Below are 12,545 nucleotides of genomic sequence, written 5' to 3' on the forward strand. Positions count from 1 at the left end.
TGCTACCTACAGCCTCAGGCTGCCGGAAGAGCAGGAGCCAGCAATCAGAGCATGAGCACCTTGCTAGGGATTTAACAACAAGCTGGAGTGCCACGGCGGGCCTGCTCGCACTTGTGATCCCTGAACCCTCACATATTCTGGAGATCACAGGGCACCCGAGCATGAAAAAGTCAAACATTCACACCCCTGCTCCCTCAGCACTGGTTGGGGAAAACAGAAAGTAAAGCTGAGGCTTCCAGGACACTATCAAATTATTGTTTAATACTTCTGTACCACATCTGTCTCCTCCTTTCCATCTCTCTCTCAAGATTTAAGATTCAAGAAACTTCCTTGGCCTCACCATCTGTCCATGTGTAAAGAATTATAAAGTGTAGAAGAGAAATCCCAGAGACAATTCCCAGGTTCTGGTGCTGGTCCATCCAGATTGTCTCTGCTCAGATCCCAGGTTCTGGTACTGGTCCGGATTGTCTCTGCTCAGATCCCAGGTTCTGGTACTGGTCCGGATTGTCTCTGCTCAGATCCCAGGTTCTGGTGCTGGTCCGGATTGTCTCTGCTCAGATCCCAGGTTCTGGTGCTGGTCTGGATTGTCTCTGCTCAGATTCTGGTTCTGGTGCTGGTCCGGATTGTCTCTACTCAGATCCTGGTTCTGGCCCGGGGGCAGGATCCCACAGACTCTGCTGCTCTCGCTGCTGTTTCTCCTCTTTCCCCCAGGATTAGACGCAGGTTTTCCTGCTCCTTCTTTTGTGGGACGTCTGTGATTTCCTCTTCTCTCTTTGCCCTTTGCACAGTGCAGGGGGAATGCACGGCTGCTTCTGGTTCTCCAGTGTTGCACTGCATGCAGAGTGCACCTTCTTAGGGGTTTCCATTCAGTTTCTATGTCTAATTGTGGTCCCTTATTCTGTATTTGGTGAGGGTCTGGCCAGGGTTTGGTATTCTAGTAGTGTGTAGTTGCTGTGTAGGGATCTTTTGCAGTGTAGCCTCTTTTCCCAGTAGGAGATGCATTGGGGTTCTAGGGCTGGTGTGATATTTGCAGGGCTGCCTTTTCATAGGTAGGGTTGCTGCTGTGAGAGTCCTGGCAGTGCTGTTGTGGTGAGGCAGGTTTGCTCTGTAGGTGCTGAGTGTGTGTTTTGCAGGGTTTTGTGTTGTGTCACAGTGTTTGTGTGGGGCTGTTAGGGAGGTGACCCCAGAATGTGAATATTCTCTCTTTTCTATGCTGAGTAGTAAGAGGTGAAACATTCTAATTCTCCTTTGCACCTATTGCCGGGCTATTTCTCGGTTTATGATAGAACTGGAGGTGCAGGGTTTCTGTTTGGGTTCTGACCCCTTCTGAATAACAACAGACCCCAGACCTCGCTTGCATGCACAAGGATTAGTTGAACAATGCTATCAAATAATTGTTATAGTGGTTTCAGCCAGGGGTTGAAAGCGGCTGGGTGTTTCCTTATTGATGCAAGATCTTTAGAACTTGTTTTCTGGTTGGATATGGATTTTTGGTTGTAATTATTCACCTTTCCAAACTCCCATGCTCAAGGCAAGTTACAATCAGGTACAGCAGGTAAGTTTCTGCCTCAGAGGGCTTACAATCTAACAGGCCGATACAGTACAGTGGGCTCCGGTGGAGCGCACTGTTAACCCGCGTTTGGACGCGTGTTTTCGACGCACTAGCGTTACCCCTTATTCAGTAAGGGGTCGAAAACGCGCGTCCAACCCCCCCTGAAACTAATAGCGCCCGCAACATGCAAATGCCCTATTAGTCATTCCCACGCGATCCAGAAAGTAAAATGTGCAGCCAAGCCACACATTTTACTTTCAGAAATTAGCGCCTACCCAAAGGTCGGCGCTAATTTCTCCGGGCACCAGGAACGTGCACAGAAAAGCAGTAAAAACTGCTTTCCTGTGCACCCTCCGACTTAATATCACAGTGATATTAAGTCGGAGGCCCCAAAAGTTAAAATAATTAAAAATAAAAAAAAATGTTAAATCTGCCCGCGGCCGGACGCTCAGTTTTGCTGGCGTCCGGTTTCCGAACCCTTGGCTATGAGCGGTTTTGAGAACCGACGCCGGCAAATTTGAGCTTCGGCTGTCAAACCCGCTGACAGCCACTGCTCCTGTCCAAAAAGAGGCACTAGGGACGCGCTAGTGTCCCTAACACCTCTTTTTACCACAGGCCCTAATTTGAATAATTTTTTTTTCTGAATCGCATGCACAGGAGAGTGGCCTGGGCGCTCTCCCGCGATTCTTACTGTATCGGCACCTGTAGCAATGCAGGGCATAGTGACTTGCTCAAGGTCACAAGCAGTGTCCGCCAGATTTGAACCCTGACTTCACCTGGTTCTCAGCCCATTGCTCTAACCACCAGGCCAGTCTTACCCCCTCTTTCAGTGTCTTCCTAATGGTGACCACAAGCACCGGGACAGGCATTTATCCAGGTAATAAAGTGTCCTCCTTTGCTGGCTGAAAATGTGTGCCACATACTGCCCACCCCTCTTCTACAACCCATGCAAAGAGCAGGTATGATCTCCACTAATATTCACAGCTGTCACCCGGGCTCATTTTCTTGTTTTTTGTAAATTAGCTACAAAGTCCATGCAATAAAAGTGCTCACGGACTTTGCAGCTGTGCCGGCCATTTGCAAATTGGCTTCTTGGTGTGAGGCCCAGGTGTGCGTCACCTCTCGGTTATTTCGGTAATCCTCCCCGTTTTCTGACTGGCCAGTTTTATTTCATCACATCTTGAGTCATGTGACATATATCAATGTAATCATAACACATCCATGTCTCTCCCCCGTCTCTCTCACTCATCCTACCTCTCTCTCTCTCTGTCTGGCCTGGCCGTGTCTCCACCTCCACACTCTTCCTCCACTTTCTCCTCCTTTGCCACTCTTGCTATCTCTCCTATCTCTCCAGTCTTTCAACTTGTCTCCGATTAAGGTCCCTACTATGGGCAGGAAACGGGAGCGAGAGCGTAAACCAGCCAGCGATGAAGAGACGTCCATCTCTGAGAGTGAGACTTCCCGGAAACCAGAGGAGGAGGAGGAGGAGAGCACAGCTCTCAGCATCAATGAAGAAATGCAGAGAATGCTAAATCAGTTGTGAGTATACAGCGCTGCCTGCTGGGAGAGGCTGGGACACCAGGAGCTGTGAGCTGTCCCATACCCAGTGCTCCTGCACCATTCCCTACAGCGCTGCCTGCTGGGAGAGGCTGGGACACCAGGAGCTGTGAGCTGTCCCATACCCAGTGCTCCTGCACCATTCCCTACAGCGCTGCCTGCTGGGAGAGGCTGGGACTGCAGGAGCTGTGACCCCCATACCCAGTGCTCCTGCACCATTCCCTACAGCGCCTCCTGCTGGGAGAGGCTGGGACTGCAGGAGCTGTGACCCCCATACCCAGTGCTCCTGCACCATTCCCTACAGCGCCTCCTGCTGGGAGAGGCTGGGACTGCAGGAGCTGTGACCCCCATACCCAGTGCTCCTGCACCATTCCCTACAGCAGCTCCTGCTGGGAGAGGCTGGGACTGCAGGAGCTGTGTCCCCCATACCCAGTGCTCCTGCACCATTCCCTACAGCGCCTCCTGCTGGGAGAGGCTGGGACTGCAGGACCTGTGACCCCCATACCCAGTGCTCCTGCACCATTCCCTACAGCGCCTCCTGCTGGGAGAGGCTGGGACTGCAGGAGCTGTGAGCTGTCCCATACCCAGTGCTCCTGCACCATTCCCTACAGCGCTGCCTGCTGGGAGAGGCTGGGACTGCAGGAGCTGTGAGCTGTCCCATACCCAGTGCTCCTGCACCATTCCCTACAGCGCTGCCTGCTGGGAGAGGCTGGGACTGCAGGAGCTGTGACCCCCATACCCAGTGCTCCTGCACCATTCCCTACAGCGCCTCCTGCTGGGAGAGGCTGGGACTGCAGGACCTGTGACCCCCCATACCCAGTGCTCCTGCACCATTCCCTACAGCACCTCCTGCTGGGAGAGGCTGGGACTGCAGGAGCTGTGACTCCCCCATACCCAGTGCTCCTGCACCATTCCCTACAGCGCCTCCTGCTGGGAGAGGCTGGGCCTGCAGGACCTGTGACCCCCATACCCAGTGCTCCTGCACCATTCCCTACAGCGCTGCCTGCTGGGAGAGGCTGGGACTGCAGGACCTGTGACCTGTCCCATACCCAGTGCTCCTGCATCATTCCCTACAGCGCCTCCTGCTGGGAGAGGCTGGGACTGCAGGAGCTGTGACCCCCATACCCAGTGCTCCTGCACCATTCCCTACAGCACCTCCTGCTGAGAGAGGCTGGGACTGCAGGAGCTGTGACCCCCATACCCAGTGCTCCTGCACCATTCCCTACAGCGCTGCCTGCTGGGAGAGGCTGGGACTGCAGGACCTGTGACCTGTCCCATACCCAGTGCTCCTGCATCATTCCCTACAGCACCTCCTGCTGGGAGAGGCTGGGACTGCAGGAGCTGTGACCCCCCATACCCAGTGCTCCTGCACCATTCCCTACAGCGCTGCCTGCTGGGAGAGGCTGGGACACCAGGAGCTGTGAGCTGTCCCATACCCAGTGCTCCTGCACCATTCCCTACAGCGCCTCCTGCTGGGAGAGGCTGGGACTGCAGGAGCTGTGACCCCCATACCCAGTGCTCCTGCACCATTCCCTACAGCGCCTCCTGCTGGGAGAGGCTGGGACTGCAGGAGCTGTGACCCCCATACCCAGTGCTCCTGCACCATTCCCTACAGCGCCTCCTGCTGGGAGAGGCTGGGACTGCAGGAGCTGTGACCCCCCATACCCAGTGCTCCTGCACCATTCCCTACAGCACCTCCTGCTGAGAGAGGCTGGGACTGCAGGAGCTGTGACCCCCATACCCAGTGCTCCTGCACCATTCCCTACAGCACCTCCTGCTGAGAGAGGCTGGGACTGCAGGAGCTGTGACTTCCCCCATACCCAGCGCTCCTGCACCATTCCCTACAGCGCTGCCTGCTGGGAGAGGCTGGGACTGCAGGACCTGTGACCCCCATACCCAGTGCTCCTGCATCATTCCCTACAGCGCCTCCTGCTGGGAGAGGCTGGGACTGCAGGAGCTGTGCCCCCCATACCCAGTGCTCCTGCACCATTCCCTACAGCGCCTCCTGCTGGGAGAGGCTGGGACTGCAGGACCTGTGACCCCCATACCCAGTGCTCCTGCACCATTCCCTACAGCGCTGCCTGCTGGGAGAGGCTGGGACTGCAGGAGCTGTGACCCCCATACCCAGTGCTCCTGCACCATTCTCTACAGCACCTCCTGCTGGGAGAGGCTGGGACTGCAGGAGCTGTGACCCCCCATACCCAGTGCTCCTGCACCATTCCCTACAGCGCCTCCTGCTGGGAGAGGCTGGGACTGCAGGAGCTGTGACCCCCATACCCAGTGCTCCTGTAACATTCCCTACAGCGCTGCCTGCTGGGAGAGGCTGGGACTGCAGGAGCTGTGACCCCCCATACCCAGTGCTCCTGCACCATTCCCTACAGCGCTGCCTGCTGGGAGAGGCTGGGACTGCAGGAGCTGTGACCCCCATACCCAGTGCTCCTGCACCATTCCCTACAGCGCCTCCTGCTGGGAGAGGCTGGGACTGCAGGAGCTGTGACTCCCCCCATACCCAGTGCTCCTGCACCATTCCCTACAGCGCCTCCTGCTGGGAGAGGCTGGGACTGCAGGAGCTGTGACTCCCCCCATACCCAGTGCTCCTGCACCATTCCCTACAGCGCCTCCTGCTGGGAGAGGCTGGGACTGCAGGAGCTGTGACTCCCCATACCCAGTGCTCCTGCACCATTCCCTACAGCGCTGCCTGCTGGGAGAGGCTGGGACTGCAGGAGCTGTGACCCCCATACCCAGTGCTCCTGCACCATTCCCTACAGCACCTCCTGCTGGAAGAGGCTGGGACTGCAGGAGCTGTGACTCCCCCCATACCCAGTGCTCCTGCACCATTCCCTACAGCGCCTCCTGCTGGGAGAGGCTGGGACTGCAGGAGCTGTGACTCCCCCCATACCCAGTGCTCCTGCACCATTCCCTACAGCACCTCCTGCTGGGAGAGGCTGGGACTGCAGGAGCTGTGACTCCCATACCCAGTGCTCCTGCACCATTCCCTACAGCGCTGCCTGCTGGGAGAGGCTGGGACTGCAGGAGCTGTGACCCCCCATACCCAGTGCTCCTGCACCATTCCCTACAGCACCTCCTGCTGGAAGAGGCTGGGACTGCAGGAGCTGTGACCCCCATACCCAGTGCTCCTGCACCATTCCCTACAGCACCTCCTGCTGGGAGAGGCTGGGACTGCAGGAGCTGTGACTCCCATACCCAGTGCTCCTGCACCATTCCCTACAGCGCTGCCTGCTGGGAGAGGCTGGGACTGCAGGACCTGTGACCCCCATACCCAGTGCTCCTGCACCATTCCCTACAGCGCTGCCTGCTGGGAGAGGCTGGGACTGCAGGAGCTGTGACCCCCATACCCAGTGCTCCTGCACCATTCCCTACAGCGCTGCCTGCTGGGAGAGGCTGGGACTGCAGGACCTGTGACCCCCATACCCAGTGCTCCTGCACCATTCTCTACAGCGCCTCCTGCTGGGAGAGGCTGGGACTGCAGGAGCTGTGACCCCCATACCCAGTGCTCCTGCACCATTCCCTACAGCGCTGCCTGCTGGGAGAGGCTGGGACTGCAGGACCTGTGACCCCCATACCCAGTGCTCCTGCACCATTCCCTACAGCGCCTCCTGCTGGGAGAGGCTGGGACTGCAGGAGCTGTGACCCCCATACCCAGTGCTCCTGCACCATTCCCTACAGCGCTGCCTGCTGGGAGAGGCTGGGACTGCAGGAGCTGTGACTCCCCCATACCCAGTGCTCCTGCACCATTCCCTACAGCGCTGCCTGCTGGGAGAGGCTGGGACTGCAGGAGCTGTGACTCCCCCATACCCAGCGCTCCTGCACCATTCCCTACAGCGCCTCCTGCTGGGAGAGGCTGGGACTGCAGGAGCTGTGACTCCCCCATACCCAGTGCTCCTGCACCATTCCCTACAGCGCCTCCTGCTGGGAGAGGCTGGGACTGCAGGACCTGTGACCCCCATACCCAGTGCTCCTGCACCATTCCCTACAGCGCCTCCTGCTGGGAGAGGCTGGGACTGCAGGAGCTGTGACCCCCATACCCAGTGCTCCTGCACCATTCCCTACAGCGCCTCCTGCTGGGAGAGGCTGGGACTGCAGGAGCTGTGACTCCCCCATACCCAGTGCTCCTGCACCATTCCCTACAGCGCCTCCTGCTGGGAGAGGCTGGGACTGCAGGACCTGTGACCCCCATACCCAGTGCTCCTGCACCATTCCCTACAGCACCTCCTGCTGGGAGAGGCTGGGACTGCAGGAGCTGTGACTCCCCCATACCCAGCGCTCCTGCACCATTCCCTACAGCACCTCCTGCTGGGAGAGGCTGGGACTGCAGGAGCTGTGACTCCCCCATACCCAGTGCTCCTGCACCATTCCCTACAGCGCCTCCTGCTGGGAGAGGCTGGGACTGCAGGACCTGTGACCCCCATACCCAGTGCTCCTGCACCATTCCCTACAGCACCTCCTGCTGGGAGAGGCTGGGACTGCAGGAGCTGTGACTCCCCCCATACCCAGCGCTCCTGCACCATTCCCTACAGCGCTGCCTGCTGGGAGAGGCTGGGACTGCAGGAGCTGTGACCCCCATACCCAGTGCTCCTGCACCATTCCCTACAGCGCCTCCTGCTGGGAGAGGCTGGGACTGCAGGAGCTGTGACCCCCATACCCAGTGCTCCTGCACCATTCCCTACAGCGCCTCCTGCTGGGAGAGGCTGGGACTGCAGGAGCTGTGTCCCCCATACCCAGTGCTCCTGCATCATTCCCTACAGCGCTGCCTGCTGGGAGAGGCTGGGACACCAGGAGCTGTGACCCCCATACCCAGTGCTCCTGCACCATTCCCTACAGCGCTGCCTGCTGGGAGAGGCTGGGACTGCAGGACCTGTGACCCCCATACCCAGTGCTCCTGCACCATTCCCTACAGCACCTCCTGCTGGGAGAGGCTGGGACTGCGGGAGCTGTGACCCCCATACCCAGTGCTCCTGCACCATTCCCTACAGCACCTCCTGCTGGGAGAGGCTGGGACTGCAGGAGCTGTGACCCCCATACCCAGCGCTCCTGCACCATTCCCTACAGCACCTCCTGCTGGGAGACGCTGGGACTGCAGGAGCTGTGACCCCCATACCCAGCGCTCCTGCACCATTCCCTACAGCACTCCTGCTGGGAGAGGCTGGGACTGCAGGACCTGTTGACCCCCCATACCCAGTGCTCCTGCACCATTCCCTACAGCGCTGCCTGCTGGGAGAGGCTGGGACTGCAGGACCTGTGACCCCCATACCCAGTGCTCCTGCACCATTCCCTACAGCGCCTCCTGCTGGGAGAGGCTGGGACTGCAGGAGCTGTGACCCCCATACCCAGTGCTCCTGCACCATTCCCTACAGCACCTCCTGCTGGGAGAGGCTGGGACTGCGGGAGCTGTGACCCCCCCATACCCAGTGCTCCTGCACCATTCCCTACAGCGCCTCCTGCTGGCAGAGGCTGGGACTGCAGGAGCTGTGACTCCCCATACCCAGTGCTCCTGCACCATTCCCTACAGCGCTGCCTGCTGGGAGAGGCTGGGACTGCAGGACCTGTGACCTGTCCCATACCCAGTCTTCTGCACCATTCCCTACAGCGCCTCCTGCTGGCAGAGGCTGGGACTGCAGGAGCTGTGACTCCCCATACCCAGTGCTCCTGCACCATTCCCTACAGCGCTGCCTGCTGGGAGAGGCTGGGACTGCAGGACCTGTGACCCCCATACCCAGTGCTCCTGCACCATTCCCTACAGCACCTCCTGCTGGGAGAGGCTGGGACTGCAGGAGCTGTGACCCCCATACCCAGTGCTCCTGCACCATTCCCTACAGCGCCTCCTGCTGGGAGAGGCTGGGACACCAGGAGCTGTGAGCTGTCCCATACCCAGTGCTCCTGCACCATTCCCTACAGCGCCTCCTGCTGGGAGAGGCTGGGACTGCAGGAGCTGTGTCCCCCATACCCAGTGCTCCTGCACCATTCCCTACAGCGCTGCCTGCTGGGAGAGGCTGGGACTGCAGGACCTGTGACCCCCATACCCAGTGCTCCTGCACCATTCTCTACAGCACCTCCTGCTGGGAGAGGCTGGGACTGCAGGAGCTGTGACCCCCCATACCCAGTGCTCCTGCACCATTCCCTACAGCACCTCCTGCTGGGAGAGGCTGGGACTGCAGGAGCTGTGACCCCCATACCCAGTGCTCCTGCACCATTCCCTACAGCGCTGCCTGCTGGGAGAGGCTGGGACTGCAGGAGCTGTGACCCCCCATACCCAGTGCTCCTGCACCATTCCCTACAGCGCTGCCTGCTGGGAGAGGCTGGGACTGCAGGACCTGTGACCCCCATACCCAGTGCTCCTGCACCATTCCCTACAGCGCTGCCTGCTGGGAGAGGCTGGGACTGCAGGAGCTGTGACCCCCATACCCAGTGCTCCTGCACCATTCCCTACAGCGCCTCCTGCTGGCAGAGGCTGGGACTGCAGGAGCTGTGACTCCCCATACCCAGTGCTCCTGCACCATTCCCTACAGCGCTGCCTGCTGGGAGAGGCTGGGACTGCAGGACCTGTGACCTGTCCCATACCCAGTCTTGTGCACCATTCCCTACAGCGCCTCCTGCTGGCAGAGGCTGGGACTGCAGGAGCTGTGACTCCCCATACCCAGTGCTCCTGCACCATTCCCTACAGCGCTGCCTGCTGGGAGAGGCTGGGACTGCAGGACCTGTGACCCCCATACCCAGTGCTCCTGCACCATTCCCTACAGCACCTCCTGCTGGGAGAGGCTGGGACTGCAGGAGCTGTGACCCCCATACCCAGTGCTCCTGCACCATTCCCTACAGCGCCTCCTGCTGGGAGAGGCTGGGACACCAGGAGCTGTGAGCTGTCCCATACCCAGTGCTCCTGCACCATTCCCTACAGCGCCTCCTGCTGGGAGAGGCTGGGACTGCAGGAGCTGTGTCCCCCATACCCAGTGCTCCTGCACCATTCCCTACAGCGCTGCCTGCTGGGAGAGGCTGGGACTGCAGGACCTGTGACCCCCATACCCAGTGCTCCTGCACCATTCTCTACAGCACCTCCTGCTGGGAGAGGCTGGGACTGCAGGAGCTGTGACCCCCATACCCAGTGCTCCTGCACCATTCCCTACAGCACCTCCTGCTGGGAGAGGCTGGGACTGCAGGAGCTGTGACCCCCATACCCAGTGCTCCTGCACCATTCCCTACAGCGCTGCCTGCTGGGAGAGGCTGGGACTGCAGGAGCTGTGACCCCCATACCCAGTGCTCCTGCACCATTCCCTACAGCGCTGCCTGCTGGGAGAGGCTGGGACTGCAGGACCTGTGACCCCCATACCCAGTGCTCCTGCACCATTCCCTACAGCGCTGCCTGCTGGGAGAGGCTGGGACTGCAGGAGCTGTGACCCCCATACCCAGTGCTCCTGCACCATTCTCTACAGCACCTCCTGCTGGGAGAGGCTGGGACTGCAGGAGCTGTGACCCCCATACCCAGTGCTCCTGCACCATTCCCTACAGCGCTGCCTGCTGGGAGAGGCTGGACTGCAGGACCTGTGACCCCCATACCCAGTGCTCCTGCACCATTCCCTACAGCGCTGCCTGCTGGGAGAGGCTGGGACTGCAGGAGCTGTGACCCCCATACCCAGTGCTCCTGCACCATTCTCTACAGCACCTCCTGCTGGGAGAGGCTGGGACTGCAGGAGCTGTGACCCCCATACCCAGTGCTCCTGCACCATTCCCTACAGCGCTGCCTGCTGGGAGAGGCTGGGACTGCAGGACCTGTGACCCCCATACCCAGTGCTCCTGCACCATTCCCTACAGCGCTGCCTGCTGGGAGAGGCTGGGACTGCAGGAGCTGTGACCCCCATACCCAGTGCTCCTGCACCATTCCCTACAGCGCTGCCTGCTGGGAGAGGCTGGGACTGCAGGTGCTACGAGCTACCCCACAACCAGTATTCCTCTAGCATTCCTTTTAGCACCTCCTGCTGGAAGAGGCTGCAACTGCAGGTGCTGGCAACTTCCCCATAGCCAGCGCTCCTGAAACATTCCCTACAGAAGTCCCCAAACTCATTCTTCAAGGGCTGCAACCCAGTCTAGTTTTCAGGCTTTCCACAATGAAAATGTATGAGATCTGTTTGCATGCACTGCCTCCACTGCATGCAAACAGATCTTACCCTTATCCGCTGAGGAAATTCTAAAAGCTTGACTAGATTGTGACATTCAAGGAACTTTTGGGGACTGCCTGCTGGGAGAGGCTGGGACAACAGAACCAGTGAGCTCCCCTGCGCCCCCTGCTTCTGCCTCATTCCCTGCCTCATGCCTCTCTCACTTGACTGCAGGAGAGAGTATGACTTTGAAGATGACTGTGACAGCCTGACCTGGGAAGAGACCGAAGAGACCCTCTTGTTGTGGGAAGACTTCTCCGGCTATGCTATGGCTGCAGCTGAGACCCAGGGAGAGGTAGCACAGTCCCTGTCTTTTAGCTTTCATCTCTCTTTTCTTCTCTCAGTTCTCTCTCTCTCTCACTCTGTGTCTGCAATTCAGATGCAGGAAATTGACAAGATTTAGGTGTTGCCAAATTAATAAGTAAACATAAAATATAATAATTAAATGCAATTGCAATCTGCAGAAGAGAAATCCCAGAGACCGTGCCTGAGTTCTGGTGCTGGTCCGTATTCTCTCTGCTCAGATCCAGGTTCTGGTGCTGGTCCAGATTGTCTCTGCTCAGATCCAGGTTCTGGTGGTGGTCCGGATGGTCTCTTCTCAGATCCAGGTTCTGGTGCTGGTCCGTATTCTCTCAGCTGCAGATCCCGGGTTCTGGGTGCTGGTCCGGATTGTCTCTGCTCAGATCCAGGTTCTGGTGCTGGTCCGGATGGTCTCTGCTCAGATCCCGGGTTCTGGTGCTGGTCCGGATTGTCTCTGCTCAGATCCTGGTTCTGCTGCTGGTCTGGATTGTCTCTGCTCAGATCCTGGGTTCTGGTGCTGGTCCGGATCATCTCTGCTCAGTTCCCAGGTTCTGCTGCTAGTCTGGATTCTCTCTGCTCAGATCCTAGTTCTGGTGCTGGTCCGGATTGTCTCTGCTCAGATCCCAGTTCTGGTCTGGATTGTCTCTGCTCAGATCCAGGTTCTGGTGCTGGTCCGCATTGTCTCTGCTCAGATCCTGGTTCTGGTCTGGGGGCAGGATCCCACAGACTCTGCTGCTCTCGCTGCTGTTTTCTCCTCTTTCCCCCAGGATAGACGCAGGTTTTCCTGCTCCTTCTTTTGTGGGAAGTCTGTGATTTTCCTCTTCTCTCTTTGCATTTTGCACAGTGCAGGGGGAATGCGTGGCTGGTTCTGGTTCCCTGGAGTTTCCAGTTAGTTCTATTTCTAATTTGTGGTTCCTTATTCTATATTGGAGAGGGTCTGTCCATGCTCTGTGTACTTGGCAGAGGTG

General features: G+C 58.6%; 1 protein-coding gene across 1 annotated transcript; it reads left to right on the top strand.

Moving 5' to 3' along the window:
* Positions 1-2,187: 2,187 nt before the first annotated feature.
* LOC115081694 (intermediate filament family orphan 1-like) lies at positions 2,188-11,572 on the top strand (the record flags this gene model as incomplete). Its single annotated transcript, XM_029586109.1, is given in 2 exon segments — positions 2,188-3,091; positions 11,452-11,572. Coding segments are annotated over 2 exon segments (273 nt in total), but the record flags the coding sequence as incomplete, so codon positions are not given.
* Between the last annotated feature and the right edge of the window lie 973 nt (positions 11,573-12,545).

The sequence above is a fragment of the Rhinatrema bivittatum genome, unplaced genomic scaffold (assembly GCF_901001135.1).
Source record: "Rhinatrema bivittatum unplaced genomic scaffold, aRhiBiv1.1, whole genome shotgun sequence".
Taxonomy (NCBI): domain Eukaryota; kingdom Metazoa; phylum Chordata; class Amphibia; order Gymnophiona; family Rhinatrematidae; genus Rhinatrema; species Rhinatrema bivittatum.